The 24,171-nt window shown below is 37.6% G+C and overlaps 1 protein-coding gene across 1 annotated transcript; it reads right to left on the reverse strand.

The window, feature by feature from the left end:
• Nucleotides 1-3,585: 3,585 nt before the first annotated feature.
• Nucleotides 3,586-4,173, reverse strand: LOC130680203 (olfactory receptor 14I1-like). The gene has a single exon (XM_057490474.1). It carries the CDS (start codon nucleotides 4,171-4,173, stop codon nucleotides 3,586-3,588), a length of 588 nt encoding a protein of 195 aa, XP_057346457.1.
• Between the last annotated feature and the right edge of the window lie 19,998 nt (nucleotides 4,174-24,171).

Raw genomic sequence — 24,171 nt, forward strand, 5'->3', positions numbered from 1 at the left:
TCCTTGCAAGTATTTCTTTACAAGGTCCCATGAGTGCTGGGACTGATCATACGGCAATGGTGTGACCAGATTTTGTCATGTTGTCAATTGCATTGCATGTGTTGTTCATCAATGAGAGCTTGTTGTCAGTCCCCAAGCCAATCAAGAGCAGCCTCAACAGCTGGCAGCCTCTGCAGAATGCCACTATCAGTTTGTGTTTGTGTTATCATTGCTCAAGTCATGCTAGTCATAACATGGTTAACTACCTGTAGGTAAAATTGCAATATTCCCAGAACCTCCCACCTGGCCTTAGTGTATCTCCATATCAGTAGGTAAGTACAAGGGGAGCCCGGCATATCTGACAGGAGAGTTTGGGTGGGGTCTCTTTTTGCAGCCAGGTTGTGAGAAACACAGGTAAGCATAAATGGACAACTGCTTGTTAGCAATAAACAGCTTTCTCCCATTTTATTTCTCTATTAAACTGATTTCAGGTCAAAGGTATTTTTCCCCAGGCTGGGAAAATATTCCTCCCCCCCAGAGTTACACTACCTTAGCCGTGTGGATAGATTCTTTAATAACACTGCTGCTACAGAGGCAGTAGCTAGAATAATGGCTGCAGAACTGAGGAAGGCAATGCGCCGTCCAGTAAATCTCTTGGGTCTCCATTTATACATGGCTGGAGTCAATTTAGCAAGACCATTAGACTCTTCCCAGGGTTGTACCAAATTTACCAGCAACCAAACTTGGGGATGTCTTTTTAATATAACCACTTGTGAAATATTGTGTTTAGTCACATGATAAAGGCTAATGCAGGACATATACCAAGCCATGGAAATCACTGTAAACATATAACATGTGTTGTCAAAAATTTTATCTAAATTGTTGCTTGTCATTTGGAAGATGTAAGGATGAGGAGTCCTCCGTAGCGTGCTGTTAGAAACCTTGTAGGCGAGATACATGGGAGTGCAAGTCCAAGGGGTAAAGTCAGGGGCAAATGCCTCTGAAACCAAAGTCAGCCAAAGGGAGAAGTAAAGGGGGAGAAACCCGATTATTGTTTACAAACAGTTTTCAGCCTCTGCTCACCTGTGACTCTCGCAACATGGCTACAAAAAGGGACCCCAACCAACCTCGTGGGTCCAGTCATGCCCTCACTCCCCCTTGTAATCACCTACTGATATGGAGATGGCCTACTTCTCTCCACCCCTAGGAGACACCTACTGATACGGAGATGCACTAAGGCCAGGTGAGAGATTCTGAAAATACTACAATTTTAACCACAAGGGGGACAATTCCTGAGGTCTGACTGCAAAACTAATTTGGCAGGACGATGTTATGCATTATGCATTTGGCCATCAGAAATATATACATGTATCTGTAGATACTTTTTCAGGATTCACAGTAGCATCCATTCATACTGGACAAAATGCCAAAAAATATCAGTCATTTCTTATATGCATTTGTGCAGATTTAATTGACATGTAACTTTGCAGGTTTAATGTATGCAACATGTTGATTCGATACCCATATGTAGCAATGCAGTTACACTGTACAAATATAGGAACATAATTACACTATAGCATTAGCTAACATGTCTATCACATTATAGAATTGTAATATTAGGTTGGCCAAAGCACCCAAAACAATACCTAAATTCAAAGATACAAGTAAAATGGTTCATAGTAAAATAATGACTAGTACATAAGCCAAGTGTCAAGATAAGTGGAGAATAGGAGCTACTTGCCATACTCCAAATTAATTTTTAAAATTAGATATTAATAAATGTTGATAACAACATTGTTAAATATAAGAGGTATGGTCAGAAACCCAAATAAGATAATTTCTATAAGAATATTAATTATGAGAGGCTATATTTCACTATTAATATGAAACATGCAATTTAGACAAAAATAAAACACAACTTATAAACATAAGATAGCAACTAGAAAGCCTGGCTTGGTGTGTTACAAGACACGTGGTGATCCTAGTGGTGACTCCCTATAGCTTGTATCCCAGCTGCTGAGCTGGGTGCGGACGCTGACGCATTCTGCATGAGAAAGCAAGGGACTGAGAGGGCTGTGGGCCACATGCTACGACGCAGTACTCAGCACAAATTTAAACAGTTTATTCTCAGATGCTTTCATCATTTGAGTTAGGAAAAACAAAATTTGATGTTTATTGTATAGTAACATCTATTAGAATTAAACATACAAACACATTTTCCTCTGCATACTTTCCTTGTGAAAATAATTAGATTATAGATGTAAAAGTTTATTAATTTTTCAAATAAAACACGAAGGTATGCAGCCCAAAAACTGTCTACAATTGCAAGGCATGGAAATAAATAACTCTTCAGTGTAATTCGTTTCCATCTGTATTATTAAAAATCACTAAAACATTTCCATGACAACTAAAAAAAACACAAATTTTTATTCAAAATTTATATCTGTTGTAGAACTGCTTGTGAGTTTACTTAATCAGGGTCTTGAATCATGACTGTCACAGGTTGTTCAATGAAAGATTTCATTCTTAAAATAGATCACAGTTATCAGTATATTTGGATATCATGAAAATAAAACAGCTTTTTTTCCTAAGAGTTTTTCCTAAGAATTCCTGCTGCCATTCCTGAAATAATACTACTCAACTATATACCAAATAAAATATTTATAAGCAGTACTTGCCTGTGAAGTTTTTAAGGATATTGAACACAAAATCTATTTTATGTTTGAGAGGTATCATGCATTGTGAGTCTAAATCAGAGCTTTCTTGTCCTCTCTGCATCATTATTAGCTTCTCCTGGGCCAACGTTTGGGTTCCCTGTGCCTCATCCATCACATGCAATCTGTATCCCCTGGGCAGGAGCACCAGTGGCTGAGAGCAGCAACCTAAGGGCCATCTTCTTAGTCTTTGTTTTTCTAAATGATCAGATTACAGTTTTAAAAAATATAGTTGCTGTTCATCTCCATATGTTTTCTGGATGCGAGACAGTGACCTCTGAGTAACTCCTGTGCTGTGCTGATCTCCGTCTCCTGCCCACAGCTTGCGGGATTATTCATGGGGTCTAAGAAACAGATTTTACATTGTGTATGTTATTGATATGATTGGACCTGTTTGTAAGTGTAGGATTTTATTTTGTATGTGAACATATATATTATACAATATATACATTTTTTGTACAAATATGAAAAAATAAGATTACATTACATATTGGAAAAAAGAAGAAGGCATATTTCAGAGTGAGAGAGGGCTGAGTTTTAATCCTACCTTTGCTACTGAAATCAATATGGAAATGGGGAAAATAATTATCTTTCCAGGCCTTAGTTTATTTATAACAAAATGAGTATGGTAAGACAAAAGAAAAATTCACTCTTTACTACTAATGTTAACACTCAAAAACAGCATAATGCATACAATGAATAATTCAATTTGCTCAAGGAAATATTCTCTTAATATGATTAACTATAGCTTACTTATATACACCCTACTGTACCAAATAATCATATACCTAAAATCATAAATTTACCTGAATTTGTGGATAATTTTTATGGGTACTCTTTTTCTCCACTTTGATTTCTGAAATAATTCTTCAAGTCAAACAAAAATACCTGTTTAATCACAATTGAAAATGCTTTTGAACATTCTGCCTACAGCATTCTTTATCTCCTTGTTCCTCAGGCCAAAAATAAAGGGGTTTATAAAGGGTGGGACCATGGAATAGAACATGGTCATAAGCAGAGTCTGAATGGTTGATTCATTTGAGACAGGACCCAATACAGCAAACAATCCAGAAATCACAAGAACAACAAGTGTAGCTACCTGGGGAGAGCAGGTGGACAGGGCTTTGTTCCGAGCTTCCACAGAACGCATGTGGAGCACAGTTGAAAAGATGTGAATGTATGAGGTGAATAAGATGACAAAGCAGAACAAGACAATGCAGGTGCTAAGAGCCAGGGCCACCGACTCAGAAAACTGCACGTCCTGGGATGAGATGCTCAAGACTTGAGGGATGTCACAGAAAAACTGGTGGATCACATTGGACTCTGTGAAGGGAAGCCTGAACATGGTCCCTGTGTGGACAGCAGAGTAGATCAGTCCACTAGCCCATGACACACCTGCCACCTGTGTGCACAGACGTGGGGTCATGGTGAGCCCATAGTGCAGAGGGTGGCAAATGGCAACATAGCGGTCATAGGACATGACCGCAAGGAAGAAGAAATCTGTGGATCCAAATAACATAAATAAGAAAGTCTGAGCAGCACATTCTGTGAGAGAAATCAGTTTACTACCCATTAGGGAGTTTATGATGGATTTGGGAACAGTAACTGTGATGAAACCAAAGTCTATCAGAGATAAATTGCCTATAAAGAAGTACATAGGGAAGTGAAGACGTGGATCCATCACAATGACAGTAAAGATCACAAGATTTCCAGCCAGGGCACCCAGATAAATCACTAAAAATATTAAACCTTGCACTACTTGGAGCTCCCGGGAGCTGGAGATGTCCATGAGGAGGAACTCTGTGAAGACGGTGAGGTTCTCTGCATGTTCCAACATGCTGCAGTGACCTGTAGTTGATGCATAAAGTGATGAGATGATGCTACAATCAAAATGAAGACAGTGCTAAATGATCCTCCTCTGCTAGATTTTCATATACATTGATTTACTGAAATTAAAGATGCATATGAAGAGAAGGTATAAAACTCTCAAATCTAACCATATTTTTGGGTATTGATATTTTTTCTGTGATACCCCTCTGCATTTAAATTTTTAATATTAATAAATGTGTATGCCTTTTCTTCTGTTAAAGCACCAGCTCTTGGTTTCTTTGGGAGACCCAACAATAAACTTAACAGGGAGGAGGGAATGTATTTCACCCTCTACACATACCTCATATAAGTTTATAGATTGTAGAGTGCTTAGTAATTGGTAAGGTGAAAGACTCAGGGTACAAGAAAACACAAAAACAGTAGTAACATTAAATGTTCTTTGTATACCTTGGATATTTTATAGTTTTCTTCAATGAAATACAAAACTAAAATTTTATCCCCATAAAGGAATGAGACCTCAGATCACAGTCATACCTGAGGACTGAGGTAGGAGCTCTCTCTTTTGTACAGCACTCTTGCAGACACAAATCCAGTGCCATCCAGTTGTTGTTCAGTGAGCATGATCCCCAGGCCCTTCAACAGAGGCGTATTTTTATTATAAACCTTATGGACAGATGGGCATGGGGTTTCCCTGAACTGTTTGGTGATCACTCTCTGGAGGCACAGTTGTGCTTCGGAAAAGCCTCAAGGGGACTAGTGATTGTAGCCTCCTGAATAACTGACAGCCTATTGACACCTTGTTTCCTATAGATATTTTGGTGGATCCATTGAGATTAATTAGGTCAGCAAGAGTTCATTTTTAGGGATGATATTTGAAACAGGTTTCATAAAACTTGAGAAAGTACAAGTCCTCAAATGGTTCATGGGTCATTGGTGGCTTAAGGAATAAATATATTTATAAAATGTGTGTTAACAGAGTGAAGTAAAACACATCAGAAGGTGTGTTCAACACACATCTGATTTGTTTACCAAAATTACCTGATGCAGACTCATATTCACCCCTATAAGTGGTAAAATTAATGCAATACTTAAAAAATTTGACATCCACAGATTGAAAAATGAAAATGGCTATTATAGGACAATTTAAATTACTCTCTATGATAGGATGAGTCCCTGGTGGGTAACTAATGAAGAGGTTATAATGAAAAAAGGCAAATGGACAAAATATCAAAATGATCCTGAAAACTGTCATGAAGAATGAGTACTGAATAAATTCTGAAAATAACTTCAAAATTGCATAGTCTAAGAAGATTGACACAAGTTAAGTAAGATATTAAGAAGGAAAATATATCACTTAAAATATTTCCCGATTTAGGTTGCATACTCATTAAAAGTTAATGTGTATGGAATGTAAAAATGGTTTAAAAAAGCATAGTGTACATATTACTGTTAAACATCTTCAACAAGCAGATTAAAAAGCATAAAAAACAATTATTAAAATTGCTAGGGCCATAGTGTCCTCAGAAGGTGCCTCTGGGAAGAGCAGGGGAGGGGTGTGGTCCGCGGCACCCCAGCGTGGCGGCACCCAGGATGAGAGGGCTTGCTGTGGCTGCCTGGCCCGGGGACTGTCTCTGCTCACGCCCAAGCTGACACTGTCCACGGGTTCATCCTTCTGGAATTACAGTTGATTTTCTCTCAGCAGGGAAATGATGGTTACTTTCTGGAATTTAGGACCATGGACTTCATAGCAACAGCTCTTCAATAATTTCGGTACAGATGTTTTTGGTTATCTTATTTTTCTTCTAGTTTATGTCCTATTATTTAAAATTCATAAAAGTATCTGTGTTAGTATATATTTTCACAATCAACCAATTATGGCCCCATTTTACACTTATCATGATGTATGTAAATTTGAAAACATAAATAAAATTTGTAAAACCCTGGTGAGACTTACCAAGGACTAAGCAAACTATTGCATCCAGGAAAGGGCCTAAAGAAGCACCCGCCCTGCCGGAGTGCATTGCTGCTCACTGCGTGTGCTTACATAGCACTGTATCTGCTTCATGATATTCTGGGGATTTATACACCCAGGAGTTTTGTGCAAATTTATAGGGAGATATGTCAAGGAGTTTTCATTATAAATAAGAACATTAGATATTATAATATTGAAACACTATTCTAAAACACAACTTTTCCAAAATTGGCAAGATAAAATATTATAAATATAATGTTTCTTCCTCTATTAAATATTTTAATTTTGAACTAAAGTATTCTAATTGAAGAAATTCAAGAATTCATATTGAACTGTAACAAATATTTGAGATAAAACAGAATATCTCCATAGAATCTAAAATAATTTAATACAGTTCAACAACACTTCCTAATGTTAAAAAATCACCAAAATAGTAATGTTATGGCCAACTTTATTCTCATAAAAGTAACTATAATCAAGTTTCCTATATAAATATGAACTATTATTTGCTGTTTTTCTGAAATCAAGGGCAAAACTGCAATGCTACAACCTAACCTTGCTCTGGATTTCCTGACCAATGCATAAAATATCTAAAAAAATTTTATTTGCAATAAACACTGAACAAAATCATACAAAATAAACTTACTGTGCATGTAAAAAGGCTTATGAAAAATATTATTCCACCTCTATGTTGTTGAAAAACATACCGTTTGTAACAACATAGATAAGTCCACATGACCTTATATTAAATGAAATATGCCAGACACAGAAAGTCAAATGCTGTATGATCTCACTTTCATATTCAAAAGCATCAATCTCACAGAAGCAGAGAGCTAAAGGGTAGTTTTCCAGGCCTGAGGAAAAGGAGAAATGGGTAGGTGACAAGAATTTAGTGAGATGAGTTCCCAAGATCTACTATACAACATAAAGTGTGTAGCTAGCAATATTCTATTGTATACTTCACATTTGTTAAGAGAGTAGATCTTAGGTTAAATGTTCTTACCATAGAAAAATAATAATAAAAGCAGCATAGAGAAACTTTTGGAAGTGATTGAAGATAATGGCCTTGATGGTGGTGATGGTTTTATGGTTAATACTTATCCCAGAACTAATTGAATTGTATACATTAAATTATACAAATTTTATACGTACATAATTCAGTAAAGTGATTTTTAAAAATTATTTATACAAACCACTAGAATTAATAAAAATGTATGCTATTACAAAAAATGCTATTATAAAATAATTTTAATATTATTTATAAAGAATCAAGAATAAACACAGATAAAATCTATTAAAAATTTGCACATGTTTACCCAGTTTTACACAACCAAATAACACCTACTTAAGGGAAGGATATCATTTCTCATGGATTCAAACTTGATTCTGTGTTTGTCACCCAGTAATCCTTTTGAGGATAATCACAAAACACAGAATGGTAGCATAAATCTCAGTAAAAATCAAGAACAGGAGGAAACTAGAAAATTCATGAATCCATGGAAATTAATCAACATACTACTAAGCTTTAGTGGATCAATTAAGGTATTAAAAGGCAAATAAAAAAGTTCCTGAGAGTAACAAAAAAATGGAAATACAACATTCTAAACGTATGGGATATAGCAAAACAATTCTGAGGGAAGTTTATACATGTACATGCATATATCAAGAATATAGAAAGGCTTAAAATAAACACCTAACTTTAAAACTTAAAGAATTACAAAAGGGAAAACTTAGTCCAAAGTTTTCAGAAGGAATTAAATAGTAAAGATTGAAGCAGAAACAAATGTAGAGAATGGGTATAAAGGAGAGGTTATTAACAAGCCTGAGTTGGTTCTTTGAAAGAAAAACATAACTGACAAATTTCAGTTAGACTGTTTGGGAGAAAATGAGAGAGGACCATAATCAATAGAATTATAAATGAATGAGGAAGCATTAAAACTGATACCAAGGAAATAAAAAGAATCACAAGAGACCATTTTTAACAACTATATGCCAAATAGCTGGACAATATAGAACAAATGGATAAATTGCTAGAAATGTACAAATAATCATGACTGGATTATAACCATAAAATCTGAATATATGAATAACAAGTAAGGAGATTAAATCAATAACAAAAATATCTGCAAAATGGAAAATGCTCAATCATATGGCTTCAGCAGTGAAGTCTTAAAAAACATTTAAAATATGAATGCCAATTCTTTTCAAAATTAGAAAAGATGAACACTCTCAGATTCATTCTAAGAGCCCAATATATCCCTGGTACCATAGCAAGAGAAGGACACTAAGAGAAAAGAAGCCAATAGGCCAATATCCTGGATAAATATATATTAAAGTGTTCTCAAGGAAGTAATATGAAACCAAAGTCAGATGCACATGAAAAGGGTCTTAAACCACAATAAGAAGACTGATGTCTTGGAAGTCAGGATGAACTAACATATGCAAATAACAAATGTGATGTAACACATCAATAGTAAGAAAGAAAACAACCATATGATCGTCACAATAATTGCAAAAGGTAGTGACATGATTCAAAACTGTTGATGATAAAAAGTCTCAATAAATTAGGTGTAGAAGACAGAACCTTATATGGTGAACTCCGTATATGAAAATTGAAAATGCTACAACAAACATCATACTCAGTGGTGAGCATTTCCAAGCTTTTCTTTCAAATCAGAACTAAGAAAGGGTGCCCACTGTTACTGCTCCTACTCCACAGAGTATGGGAAGTCCTAGTTGAGTAATCAGGCCAGAAAATGAAAGAAAAATCATCAGACTTAGAAAGCATAAATGAAACAATTCTATTATCAGATGACATGTTCTAATATAGAGAAAATCATAGGTGTTCCACCAAAACTGGTTAATCCAATAATCAAATTCAGTGTGTTGAATGACCCAAATTCAACATGAAAAACATAGTAGAATTTTTGATACACAAATGAATATTTTCTAAAAAGTAAAATAATTTCAGTTCCAATATCAAAAACAAAGACAGAAATAAATAACCAAGTAGGTGAAAGTTCTCTATACTGTAAATTATTAGATACCACTGAAAGAAATAGAAGAGGACACAAACAAAGGGAAAAAATCTGCGTGCATGGATTGGAAGAATTAAAACTATGAAATGTGCATACTAATCAAAGCCATCTATAGATTTTATGCAATCCCCATCAATATTCCACTGGAAATTTTTACAGAAAGAGAAAGAAATCCTAAACTTTGTAAGAAACCACAAGATCCCTGAATAGCTGAAGCAATCCTGGAACAGAATAGCAGTGATACAGTTATTTACTTCTTATATCAAAATATATTACAGTGCTATCAATAATAATAAAAACAACATGGTTCTGGAAATAAAAGCAGAATAGAGTGGTGGAATAGTATTGTGAGCCTAGAATAAATCCTTGCATATGCAGTCAATCACTATTTAGCAAAGGAGCCACACCAAACAAAATTTGATCATGACAGTCTTTTCTCATGGCAAAGGTGTAATTGCATATTTGCAGGCAAAATAAGTAAATTGGACACTACCTGACACCACTCTCATAAATTAACTAAAATAGATTAAAGAGTTAAATGCATGGCCCAAAACTATAAAACTGCAGGAGGAAAATAGGCTAAAATCATTTTTGCATGGGTCTTTGCAATGATTTTTTGAATCTGTGACATAAAGCACATGCAACAAAAGCAAAAGTAAACAAGTGGGATGATGCCCAATTAAAACACCTCTGCACAGCAAAATAAATGTTCCACAAAGTGAAGAAACAACCTTGGAATGGGAAATAACTAAAAACCACATATCTGATATTTATAATCTACATATATTAATATCCAAAATAGAAAAATAACTCATACAACTCACTAACAAATTAGTTAATCACCATCATCATTCTCCAAATAAAAAGGACAAAGGGACCTAAATAGACATATATTCAAAGAAGATACTCGCATGGCAAGCAGAGTCAATAAAAGGTACTCAACTCTACTAATCTTTAGGGAAACACAAATCAAATCCAAAATGTGGTTTCTCCACACACCTCTTAAAATGGTTATCATCAAATGACAAGGGGTAAATGATTGTGAGAATGTGGAGAAAGGGAGTACATATTCCTTTTCACTGGGAATACAATTGGTACAGTCACTATGGAAAACAGTATTGGAATTCCTCAAAACATTAGAAATAGAAATAATGTATTACACAGATATGCTAATTTTGGGTACATAAAGAAAGTATCCTGAGGCGATTACTACCTCATGTTCATTGTAGCATTATTTACAATGGCCAATAACTTGAAACAATGCACATGTCTGTAAACGGTTGAATGTATGAACTGAGGAACATGTATACAATGGAAATTACCCAGCCATAAAAATGAAGATGTTACCATTTACTGCAAAGTGAATAGACCTGGAGATTATTATGCTAAGTGAAATAAATTGGACAAAGACAAAAAATTTATGTGATTTAACTTTTTGTGAAATCTAGTTTAAAAAAGTCTAGCTCGACGTAAGGAGCCAAGATGGCATGATGAGAACAGTGGGAATCTCCTCCCAAAAACATATATATTTTTGAAAATACAACAAATACAACTAATCCTAAAAGAGAGACCAGAAGACACAGGACAACAGCCAGACTACATCCACACCTGTGAGAACACAGCGCCTAGTGAAAGTGGTAGGATACAAGCCGCAACCCGGCGGGACGCGAGCACCCCTTACCCCAGCTCCCGGAGGGAGAAGAGGAGCCGGAGCGGGGTGGGAGAAGGAGCCCAGGACTGCTAAGCACCCAGCCCTAGCCATCCGCACAAGAGCGCAGACACAGTGCATGTGTGGGGAGATGGAAACTAGGGAAGCAGGACAGTAAGACCTGTGAGTGGGTTCCGAATCCAGCTCCCCTGTGACAAAGAAAAGCAAGTGCTTTTTGAAAGTCTTAAAAGGACAGGGACCCCACAGCTGGACAGAAGCATCCCAGAAGACAGTCCAGCAGTGGGAAACTCCAGGAAACTCCGGGTGCACTAACTGCCTGGGTAACAGCTCTGAGTCCCCTCACAGAGGTAAACAGCCAAACAGCCCCCCCGTCCATTACCTCTCCAGGCCCCTGCCATAGCAAAGCATCAGCCTGAGGCTGGCCAGGCCCTCAGCAAGGGAGATTCCTCCATACCGGCCGAGCAAGATACAAAGAACTAGTCTACACACAACTGTCCAACACAAGCCACTAGGGGTCGCAGTTGTACAAGTAAAGAAAGGCCAGGAGCCAAGTGGAAAGAGGCATAACTCTCCCAGCTGATAGATGCATCAATAGCACTCCACTAAACCTATCAACATGAAAAGGCAAAAAAAAATTGATCCAGATAAGACTAATCCAGACAGCTTCGACATCTTCTACATCTTCCCCTGAGAAGGAACCTGGGGAGATAGATTTAACCAGTCTTCCTGAAAAACATTTCAAAACAAAAGTCATAACCACGCTGATGGACTTGCAGAGAAATATGCAAGAACTAAGGAAGGGGAATTTAGAAATAAAACAAGCTCTGGAAAGACTTCAAAACAGAATGGAAGAGATGCAAGAGACCATTAGCGGGCTAGAAATCAGATAACAGGAATGCAGAGAAGATGATGCAGAGAGAGATAAAAGGATCTCCAGGAATGAAAGAATTCTAAGAGAACTGTGTGACCAATCGACATGGAACAATATCTGCATTATAGGAGTACCAGAAGAAGAAGAGAGAGAAAAAGGAATAGAAAGTGCCTTGAAGAAATAATTGCTGAAAACTCCCCAAAACTAGAAGAGGAAATGGCCTCTCAGACTACAGAGATACACAGAACTCCCAAGACACATAATATTTAAAATGGCAAAGATCAAAGACAAGGACAAAGTATTAAAGGCAGCCAGAGAGAAATAAAAGGTCAAATACAAAGGAAAACCCATCAGGCTATCATCAGACTTTTCAAAAGAAAACTTACAGGCCAGAAGAGAATGGCATGATATACTTAATGCAATGAAACAGAAGGGCCTTGAACCAAGACTACTATATCCAGCACGAATATCATTTAAATATGAAGAAGGGATTAAACAATTCCCAGACAAGCAAAAGTTGAGGGAATTCAACATAATAAAGGCCATATATGATAAACACACAGCCAACATCATACTGAACAGCAAGAAGCTGAAAGCTTTTCCTCTGCGATTGGGAACAAGACAGGGGTGTCCACTATCCCCACTGTTATTCAACATAGTACTGGAGATCCTAGACTCGGCAATTAGACAAAGCAAAGAAATATAAGGAATCCAGATAGGAAAGAAGAAGTTAAGCTGTCACTATTTTCATATGACATGATATTGTACATAAAAAAACCCTAAAGACTCCACTCCGAAATTACTAGAGCTAATATCAGAGTTCAGCAAAGCTGCAGGATACAAAATTAATACACAGAAATCTGTGCCTTTCCTATACACTATCAATAAACTAATGGAATGTGAAATCAGGAAGACAATTCCATTCACAATAGCATCAAAAAGAATAAAATACGTAGGAATAAACCTAACAAAGGAAGTGAAATACCTATACCCTCAAAACTATAAGACACTCTTAAGAGAAATTAAAGTGGTCACTAACAAATGGAAACTCATCCCATGCTCCTGGCAAGGAAGAATTAATATAATCAAAATGGCCATCCTACCCAAAGCAATATATAGATTCGATGCAATCCCTATCAAATTACCAACAGCATTCTTCAATGAACGGGAACAAATAGTTCAAAAATTCATATGGAACTGCCAAAGACCCCAAATAGCTAAGGCAATCTTGAGTAGGAAGAATAAAGTGGGGGGGATCTCACTCCCCAACTTCAAGCTCTACTACAAAGCAACAGTAATCAAGACAATTTGGTACTGGCACAAGAACAGAGCCACAGACCAGGGGAACAGATTAGAGACTCCAGACATTAACCCAAACATATGTGTACAATTAATATTGATAAAGGGGCCATGGACATACAATGAGGAAATGACAGTCTCTTCAAGAGATGGTGCTGGGAAAACTGGACAGCTACATGTGAGGGAATGAAATTGGATCCCTGTCTAACACCATACACAACAGTAAATTTGAAATGGATCAAAGGCTTGAACGTAAGTCATGAAACCATAAACTCTTAGAAAAAAACACAGGCAAAAATCTCTTAGACATAAACATGAGTGACCTAATCTTGAGTATATCTCCCCGGGCAAGGGAAACAAATGCAAAAATGAACAAATGGGACTATTTCAAGATGAAAAGCTTCTGTACAGCAAAAGACACCATCAATAGAACAAAAAGGTATCCTACAGTATGGGAGAATATTTTCGTAAATGACAGATCCGATAAAGGGTTGACATCCAATATATATATAAAGAGCTCACACACCTCAACAAACAAAAAGCAAGTAACCCAATTAAAAAATGTGCAGAGGAGCTGAATATACAGTTCTCTAAAGAAGAAATTTAGATGGCCAACAGACACATGAAAAGATGCTCCACATCGCTTGTCATCAGAGAAATGCAAATTAAAACCACAATGAGATATCACCTCACACCATTAAGGATGGCTACCATCCAAAGGACAAACAAAAACAAATGATGGTGAGGATGTGAAGAAAGCGAAACCCTCCTACACTGCTGGTGGGAATGTAAATTAGTTCAACCATTGTGGAAAGCAGTATGGAGGTTCCTCAAAATGCTCAAAATAGAAATACCATTTGACCCAGGAATTCCACTTCTAGGAATTTACCCCAAGAATGCAGCACTCCAGTTTGAAAAAGACAGATGCACCCCTATGTTTATTGCTGCACTGTTTACAATAGCCAGATACGGAAGCAACCTAAATGTCCATCAGTAGATGAATGGATAAAGAAGATGTGGTACATATACACAATGGAATATTACTCAGCCATAAGAAAAAAACAGATCCTACCTTTTACAACAACATGGATGGAGCTAGAGGGTATCATGCTCAGTGAAATAAGCCAGGCGGAGAAAGACAAGTATCAAATGATTTCACTCATATGTGGACTATAAGAACAAAAGAAAACTGAAGGAACAAAACAGCAGCAGAAGCACAGAACCCAAGAATGGACTAATAGTTACCAAAGGGAAAGGGACTGGGGAGAACGTGTTGGAAGGGAGGGATAAGGGCAGCAGAAAAAGAAAGTGTGCATTACGATTAGCATGTATAGTTTGGGGGAGCACGCGGAGGGCTGTGCAACACAGAGAAGACAAGTAGTGTTTTACAGCATCTTACTATGTTGATGGACAGCGATTGTGAATGGGGATGTGGGGGGGACGTGGTGAAGGGGGGACCCTAGTAAACATAATGTCCTTCATGTAACTGTAGATTAATGATACCAAAATAAAATTTAAAAAAAGAAAAAATCTAAAAAAAAAAATGTCAAGCTCTAAGTATCAGTACAAACAGTATTACAGTGGTTTCCAGAGACCAGTTTGTGTGCAATAAGGACATATTTGTCAAAGAGTGAATCCTTATCTTTACAAGATGATAGGTCCTGGGGATTTAATGTTCAGCATGTTGAATATAATTAACTATATTGCATTATATAATGGAAAGTTGGTGAGATAGTATACTTTAAATGTCACCCAACAAATATATGTAATTATGTGGGATAATATATGTGTTAACCAACGTTATTGCTCTTATTGTTCACAAAATATATGGCTTGAAAATTTTCATGGTGTGCACCCTAAACTTACAGTGTTATCTTTCTTTTTCTTAATTGAAATATTGTTGTTTACAATCGTATATTGGTTTAAAGCACACAACACAGTGGTTCAGCAGTTACATATTGTTTAATCCTCACCCCATTAAAGTAGTTACTATATTTTAACACATGAAAGTGTGACAGAATCATTGTCTATATTCTCCATGCTCTACTACTACTCCTGTGAACAACTTATATTATGATTAAGAATTTTGTGCCCCTTTATCTCTATCAACCTCCCCAACACCCATCGCAACACCCCCATCTTCGTACTGCCAGTAGCTCCTCAGTGTCTGTGAGTCTACTGTTATTTTGTTCATTCTGTTTTGTTTTGTTTGTAGATTCTACAAATAAGTGAAATCATATGGCATTTGTCGTTCTCTGCCTGGCTCGTTTCACTTAGCATAATATCCTTTAGATCCATCAATGTTGTTGCAAATAGCAAGATCACTTTCTTTTCATGGCTGAGTAGTATTCCATTCTGTATATGTACCACTCTTCTTTATCCATTCATCTCTTGATGGACACTTTGGTTACTTCCATATCTTGGCTTTCTATTATGAATCAATAAACCTGATAAAAATGTGTGCTAGTTTGGCACAAGAACAGACTCAGAGACCAGTGGAACAGAATGGAGAGCCCAGATATAAACCCAAGCATATATGGTCTATTAATATATGATAAAGGAGCCATGGATATACAATGGGGAAATGACAGCCTCTTAAACAGCTAGTGTTGGCAAAACTGGACAGTAACATGTAAGAGAATGAAACTGGATCATTGTCTAACCCCATATGCAAATAAATTCAAAATGGATCAGAGTCCTGAATGTAAGTCATGAAACCATAAAACTCTTAGGAAAAAACATAGGCAAAAATTTCTTGGTCATAAACATGAGCAACTTCTTCATGAACATACCTCCCTGGGAAAGGGACACAAAAGCAAAAATGAACAAGTGGGAATATATAAAATTAAAAGACTTCTTTACAGCAAAGGACACCATCAGTAGAACAAAAAGACATCCTACAGTATGGGAGAATATATTTGTAAATGACATATTCGATTAGGGGTTAACATCCAAATTATATAAAGAGCTCATGCACCTCAACAAACAAAAAGCAAACAATCCAATTAAAAAATGGGTAGAGGAGTGAAATGACACTTCTCCAAAGAAGAAATTCGGATGGCCACAGGCACATGAAAAGATGCTCCACATCACTAATCATCAGAGAAATGCAAATTAAAACTACAATGAGATATCACCTCACACCATTAAGGATGGCTACCATCCAAAGGACAAAAAAAAAAAATGATGGTGAGGATGTGAACAAAGCGGAACCCTCCTACACTGCTGGTGAGAATGTAAACTAGTTCAACCATTGTGGAAAGCAGTATGGAGGTTCCTCAAAACGCTCAAAATAGAAATACCATTTGACCCAGGAATTCCACTTCTAGGAATTTACCCCAAGAATGCAGCACTCCAGTTTGAAAAAGACAGATGCACCCCTATGTTTATCGCTGCACTATTTACAATAGCCAAGAAATGGAATTAACCTAAGTGTCCATCAATAGATGAATGGATAAAGGAGATGTGGTACATATAAACAATGGAATATTATTCAGCCATAAGAAGAAAACAAATTGTACCATTTGCAACAACATGGATGGAGCTAGAGGGTATTATGCTCAGTGAAATAAGCCAGGCAGAGAAAGACAAGTATCAAATGATTTCACTCATCTGTGGCATATAAGAACAAAGAAAAATTGGAAGAACAAAATAGCAGCAGACTCACAGAACCCAAGATGGGACTAACAGTTACCAAGCGGACAGGGACTGGGGAAGATGGGTGGGAAGGGAGGGATAAGGTAGCAGGGTGGGGGGCATGGGAAAGGCAGTATATACAGAGAAGACAATTAGTGATTCTATAGCATCTTACTACGCTGATGAACAGTGACTGTAATGGGATGGCGGACTTAATAATAGGGGGAGTCTAGTAACTATAATGTTGTTCAAGCAATTGTACATTAATGAACCAAAAATAAAAGAAAGGGTGTTAGTTTATGTGTAGAAATAGTGTACCACTAGAAATACATCTTCAAATGTCTACTGATAACACACACAAGGGCATCCATGACAATTACCAGTAATATAGCCATTTAGGATTTTCTTTCTCTTTTTTACTGCTTTCCTCTTCCTGCCCTAAGTCTGTTAGTGCCTAAAGAGAAACCAATAGATAAATAACATTTAGAGTAATAAGAGTAGAGTAGCTAAACATGTCCCTTTCTCCAACTCTAAATTGAGAAGGATATAGTAGGCACATCTTAGAAGAAGGAAGATTTGGCATAACAATGCATGTTTCAATATGCAGAGATGGATTCTATGAGCATTGTACCAAAATTGACTTATTTAATCAATGTGTCCAAGTGTATCTTTAAAATTAGAAAGAAATGAAATTTACATAAATCCATACAAATGTGCAGTTATTTTCAGGAAACTTGGATCTGCCTTATGGATCGACATTAAAGTCTACCCTTATTTCTATCCTCCATATTTTCAATTAATATCTATTACTTCCATGCCTAAATATTATGGGGAAAAATAACTATGTTACACATTATTTCTAAAATAAGGTTTCTCAGAGTATTCCTGAGATTACTCAATCTGAAAAAGAACAAATACATAAATAAAATTAAAGATCCTGCAGTAGCTCTAGGTAGCCAGACCAAAATTATGATGTAAAAGTAAATATATGAAGTTAACATAAAGTGCTGTGAAATAGGTGTATACATTCAAGATAAATTTATATTTTAATTAACGGTTTTCCCAAAGCAAAAGAAAAGTGGATTGGTAAATAGTGACAAGTAAACTATATCACCATTGGGAGAAAAATCACATGTATAATTTATTTTCTGCTTCAAAATGCTGTACTATGGATAATTAAAAGACAAAATATAAACAAAATCATAGAGAAAATAAAAAAAGAGATACTTTTATCCTCTTGATTTGGTAAAAACATCTAAAATAATATTGAAACCCAGAAGATTCAGATAAAATAATTTGCTGGAAATCAAAGAGAAAACATCAAAACTTAAATTAGAAATATAAATATAGGAGATTGCTTCTCTTTCTTCATAGTGAGAAAGGAATGTATATATTATTAACATAAATATACTAACAACATTTTCAAATCACAGTGATGTGGTCAGAAATACAATAAAATGGGCAAAAAAATAGCTTTAAATATTTATAAAATAACTCCCTTACATATTTATAACTACATTTATCAATTAGAAACTATAATTCACTAATATTCTGAAATACAACTGAGATGAAAATTTATTAGCACAAGAATGACAGTAATTGGAAAAGTGGATACCCAATTTCCTAAGGACATGCAGTAATCATCAGGTAGAGGCATTACAAATAGAAGTAGAAATGATTGGAGATTTAACAAGACACTTTATTACTGGAATTGGAATAATGTAGATATTCATTGATTAGGATATGAATCAGTGAAATGTAGTGAATCCAATGACGTGCAATGCAGGATGTAGAACAAATTGAAACAGTTAAAATGAGCAGCTTCATTGATTCCTTCATGTTATAATAAAATATATGAAATTTATTTCTAGTAATATTTATTAGAATGAATGAGTCACACAACACACACAGATGACCGTATTTAATATCAATTGACTTATCTAGCAACTAACTGAGGAAGTTCTCCCTTTGAGTTTGTCAAATTAGGGTGTTAGACCATGACAAGTCATGATTTGTTCAATTTAAGATTTAATTTTAGACTAGATCAAGGTTGCCTATGTATCTGGAAATCATGGAATTCATGTCTTTTTATAAATATAAATTCCTCTCCTCTCCTGATAAAAAATATTTAACTCAGCACTGAAATAAGAATTATGCAAACAATTTCATATGAACATCTTGAGTTTACTGAGAACAACAAATACTTTTACTCTGATGGGAATCATGCACGGTGTTAAGCTGAGTTTTCTCCCCTACCTATCATCTTGGTGAGCTTCTCCTGGCCCCAAATCTGGACGCCCTGTGCCTCACCTCATCACATGCCACCCAGCTTCCATGTGCAGGAAAGTCAGTGACTGAATTCAACCATCTTAGCTCCATGTTTTTAGTCTTTGTCCTGTAAATGAATAACATTTTAAAGTATTAATTAAAACACTATCACAATGATATGTTCTCTATGACAACTACTATTCTGTGTTTCTATTTTTTATGTGTACAAGGAACTATTCCAGCGTTTCCTTGTATGTGTAGCAATTATGCACTTTGACCTTGCTAAATTAATGAGAGATGGACAATCTGAAACAGATTTATTTGGTGCATGTTTATGAATATTGAAGTACTTGTTAATGGATAAAAATATTATTTTCTATAGTCATCTAATGATATTACAGATTTCATGTTTATCCACAGAATCTAAAAATATACTGAAATAAAACATAAGGTGAAAAATTTTATGATGTAAAATTATAGGTATGGATTATCTTACAGAAAAATAGAACTGCATTTTCATCTTCTGTTTACACAAAATCAATGCATGTGTGGGGAAATAAATCTATGACTTCAGATCTTTATTCACTTGCAAAATCATGGGAATATTACTAGACAAAATTTCACTACGTAATGCATAATAGTGTTAATAGTGGCTACAAGAAATAAAGCTCATTTTACTCAAACAGAAATTTTGTTCACATGATTTACTTCAAATTTATTAATATATCCATCTCTTTTTTATCAAATGACCACATTACTAATATGTAACTTTAAAATTAAAGGTAATATTTTTGTACACATTTTCCCACATTGATAATAGCAACATTAATTTCCAGTCAAGAAAGTAAACCTCTTCTATGGAACTGCAAAGCTCTCTTTAACATTTTGTGCACAGCAGACTTAATCTCCCTGTTCCTCAGGATAATGATGGGGTTGACTAAGGGCGGCACCAGGGGGTAGAGCACTGCTGTGAGGAGGGTTTGAATGCTTGCTGAGTTTGAAACAGGGCCTAAACAAGCAAACAATCCAGTAATTATGAACAGAATAAGTGTAGCTATCTGGAGGGAGCAGGTTGACAATGCTTTGCTCTGGGCTTCCGCAGAATGCATGTGCAGCACAGTTGAAAGATGTGAACATATGAGGCAAATAAGAGGACAAATCAGAGTGACATGAGGCAAGATCTCACAGCAAGGGTCACAGACTCAGGGAAGTGCACAGCCTGGGAAGACATGTTCATAATTTGAGGCACATCACAGAAGAACTGGTGGATCACGTTGGACCCAGTGAGGGGATGTCTGCACAGGGTCGCTGCGTGGACAGCAACAGGGACTAGCCTGCCTGCCCACCAGCCACCGGACACCCGTGTGCAGGAATGGGGGCCACAGTGGGCCCACAGTGCAGAGGGTGGCAGACAGCCATGGACCGGTCAGAGGACATGGCCACAGGGAAGAGGAACTCTGCAGACCCAAAGGAGAAACGCAGGAATGTCTGAGCAGCACAGGCTGTGAGGGAAATCAGTTTATTGCCCATCAGAGAATTTGTGATGGATTTGGGAACTGTACCTGAGATATATCCAAAATCCATAAGGGATAAACTGCCCAGGAAAAAGTACAGAGGACAGTGACGATGTGGGTCTACAACGGGGACAGTAAATGTCACAAGATTTCCAGCTGGGCACCCAGATAAGTGACAGAGAACACCACACCTTGCAGACCCTGGAGCTCCTGGGATCAGGAGACGTCCCCAAGGAGGAGCCCCGTGAGGGCGGTGAGGCTCCCCGTGTCTGCAAACAGGCCTCAGTGTCCTGTGGTCAGTTAAAAAGAGAGGATGATGCTGGGGACAGAATGGTGGGAGAGAAATTCAGTCCTTACATGATGCAAAAATGTGACAAAGTTTGGTTTATTGAATTAAATATGTAAAATTCATACACAGTGGTTTTACCTTGATGATTACTTATTAATTAGCTAATGAAATAATTAGGGTATAAGAAAACACAATAAAGCAAAAATATTACATGCTGTGTACAAATGTTGAAAATTTTTTGCTTTTTTGTACAATTGAGTATAAAAATCCAAATAGAATCTAATAAAGGAATGAGCAGGAAGAGAAACACAGATAGGCTGATGACTGAGACATGAGGTCTTTCTCCCCATATATCAGTATTTCTCACAAGACATGTTTTTTCTGTAAAGGCCACTAATATCACTCTTCAATTTCTTGCATCAGGCACAGCTCAGAGAGTCTTTTCCTGGAGGCAAAAGGACTTAATTCTAAGCTAGATGAAATAACACGCATTGGGCTTTTCTATTTTACTAGGGATCTTGAAAAGGCAATGTTTTATTTGCACCTCTGGGAAACCCCAGGAGACGAGTACTTTCACCTCTCTGAAATGCAAAATCGCTCTTCAATTCTTTGTTTTTGTAGGCATTTTAGCCAATCCATCAAGATTAATTAGAACAACAAGAGTCCATTTTTAGAGATGATATTTGAAACAGGTTTGATAAAACTTGAGAAAGCACAAGTCCTCAAATAGGTCACAGATGTGTAGTGGCTTAAAAAGTAAATATATTCATAAACTGTGTTAATAGAGTCAAATATCATATGATTTCACTTATTTGTGGAATATGAAAACAAAGTAAAACAGAATGAACAAAACAGCTAGTAGACACAGAGACACTGACAATGACTAGTGGTCACCGTGGGGGAGGGGCTGGAGTCAGGGGAAGGGTGAGTGGGATAAAGGGGCACAAAAATTCTCATTCACAATGAAGTTCATCACAGGGATAGCAGTACAGCATAGAGATTATAGTAAATGATTCCCACATCCCTCTATGTTTACAGATAGTAACCACATTATTGGGGGTGTTTTTATTTTGTTTGTTTGCTTTCATTTATAATTTATGAAGTATTTATGTTAATAAATATTTTCACAATCAATAAATTATTGCCCCTGAAAGGGCAAGCTCCTGGATACTACCGCAGCCAATCAGGACCCAGATCCTATTTGAGCCAATAGGGACCCAGATCCTATTTTGGCCAATCGGGACCTGGATCCTATTTTCAGCCAATTGGAGCTTGGTCTCTCTCTCCCCTCCAGTTAGCAGGAAGTATACCCACCTCCCCTAGACCCTGCCAATTGACCAGAGCCACGACCTATCACCCAACTAACTACACCCAAGCCCAGCCAATCAGCCAGAGCCATGACTCTCGCCACACAAACCACCCTAAAAACGTATAAAACCTTTGTGTTTCCTGAAACTCACTCTCTCTCTGGCACCTGGCCACTGTGTTGGCGTGGGTGTGAGATTGAGCACGAGCTGGCTCGAATAAAGGCTCTTTGCTTTTGCATTCGTGTTGGCTCCCTGGTGCTCTCCTGGGATTCGTGACTTCGGGCATAACATTTTGGGGGTTCACCCAGGATCCCAGAGACCCCCAGGACTCCTGACCCAGAGGGCCCAGTGCTGGCTGGTGAGTGCACTCAGTTATCTGTCTGTCCTTGTCTACCTGTGTCCCACTCTGTCTTTACCTGTGTCTCACTGTTTTTGTTCATGAACAAGCCTGTATAAGCCTGTAGGAGCTCCAATCTGTATCTGGGTCGCATTGACTTAGACGGACACGCTGGCGGGCCGCTGACAAGGGGTCTTGGGAGACGTCCCTTGCCCCCGTCGGGAGGACGAGGTCCTCATCTGTGAGAAAAGTCAGCTGCCGCTGCAGTCCAATAGGCCCTCAACTTACTTTCAGTTTTGTCTCCACGGCCGCAGCAGATCCTTATCTGTAGACACCTGTTTGTTGGCTATTGTGTTTACCTTAGTCTTGTTGATGGAAGAAATGGGACAGACACAGATGACTCCTTTATCTCTCATGACAGACCATTTTTCAGATGTTAGGGAGAGAGCTCACAATTTGAGCAAGGACGTTAGGAAGGGAAAATTTTGTGTTTTCTGCACCTCTGAGTGGCCGTCCTTTAATGTTGGATGGCCACTGGAGGGAACTTTTAATCTAACCACTCTTTTACAGGTGAAAGGGGTTATCTTCAGGATAGGAGTCCAGGGCCATCCAGGCCAAATTCCCTATATCTTAGTCTTGTAGGACCTAATTGAAAACCCTCCCTCATGGCTTAAACCTTTCTTTCCATCCAGGGCAGACCACACACCCAAAGTCTTGTCCCTAAAAGGTCTGGTCCCAAAGTCTCAGAGAGACTCAGGACCTAAAGAAACCAAACCATCCCTTTACCCAGTTCTTCAGAACACCAGCTCAGAGTAGTTGATCTTCCCACCACCCTATCATCCCCTCCCAACTTCCCTGCCAGTGGAGCCAGCAGAACCAGATGGAGGGGAACCAGTTCCAGAAGAACCGGGTCCTGTTCTTGAAGGAGGAGCACCTGCGCACGGACGTGTGGCAGGGACATTGGGCCGGGTCCATTGAGCGGCCCTCAGTCAGGGACCTGCTGACTCAACTGTCCTTCCCCTGCATGCCGCAGGGCTCCCTGATGAATCAGGAGAACAGCCAATGCACTATTGGCCATTCTCCACTAGCGACCTCTATAACTGGAGAACTCAGAATGCTAAGTTCTCAGAAAACCCCAAAGATCTTATTAACCTCTTATACACTGTTCTTTTTACCCATCAGCCCATTTGGCAGGATTGTCAACAGCTCTTACAGGTTCTTTTTATCACTAAAGAGAGGGAAAGGATCCAGGTAGAAGCCCGGAAGTCAGTTCTGGGTGACAATAGACAGCCCACCCAGAACCCGGACCTCATAAATGCTGCCTTTCCCCTCTCTCATCCAAACTGGGACTACAACTCAGCAGAAGGTAAGGAGAGACTCTGGGTTTATCACCAGACTCTGTTGGCAGGTCTCAGGGCGGCTGCACTAAAGCCCACCAATTTGGCTAA

This window comes from Manis pentadactyla, chromosome 13 (genome assembly GCF_030020395.1).
Source record: "Manis pentadactyla isolate mManPen7 chromosome 13, mManPen7.hap1, whole genome shotgun sequence".
NCBI lineage: Eukaryota > Metazoa > Chordata > Mammalia > Pholidota > Manidae > Manis > Manis pentadactyla.

Coding starts and splice junctions, on each gene's coding strand:
- LOC130680203 (XM_057490474.1), bottom strand. CDS start 4,173: ATGTCCTATGACCGCTATGTTGCCATTTGCCACCCTCTGCACTATGGG.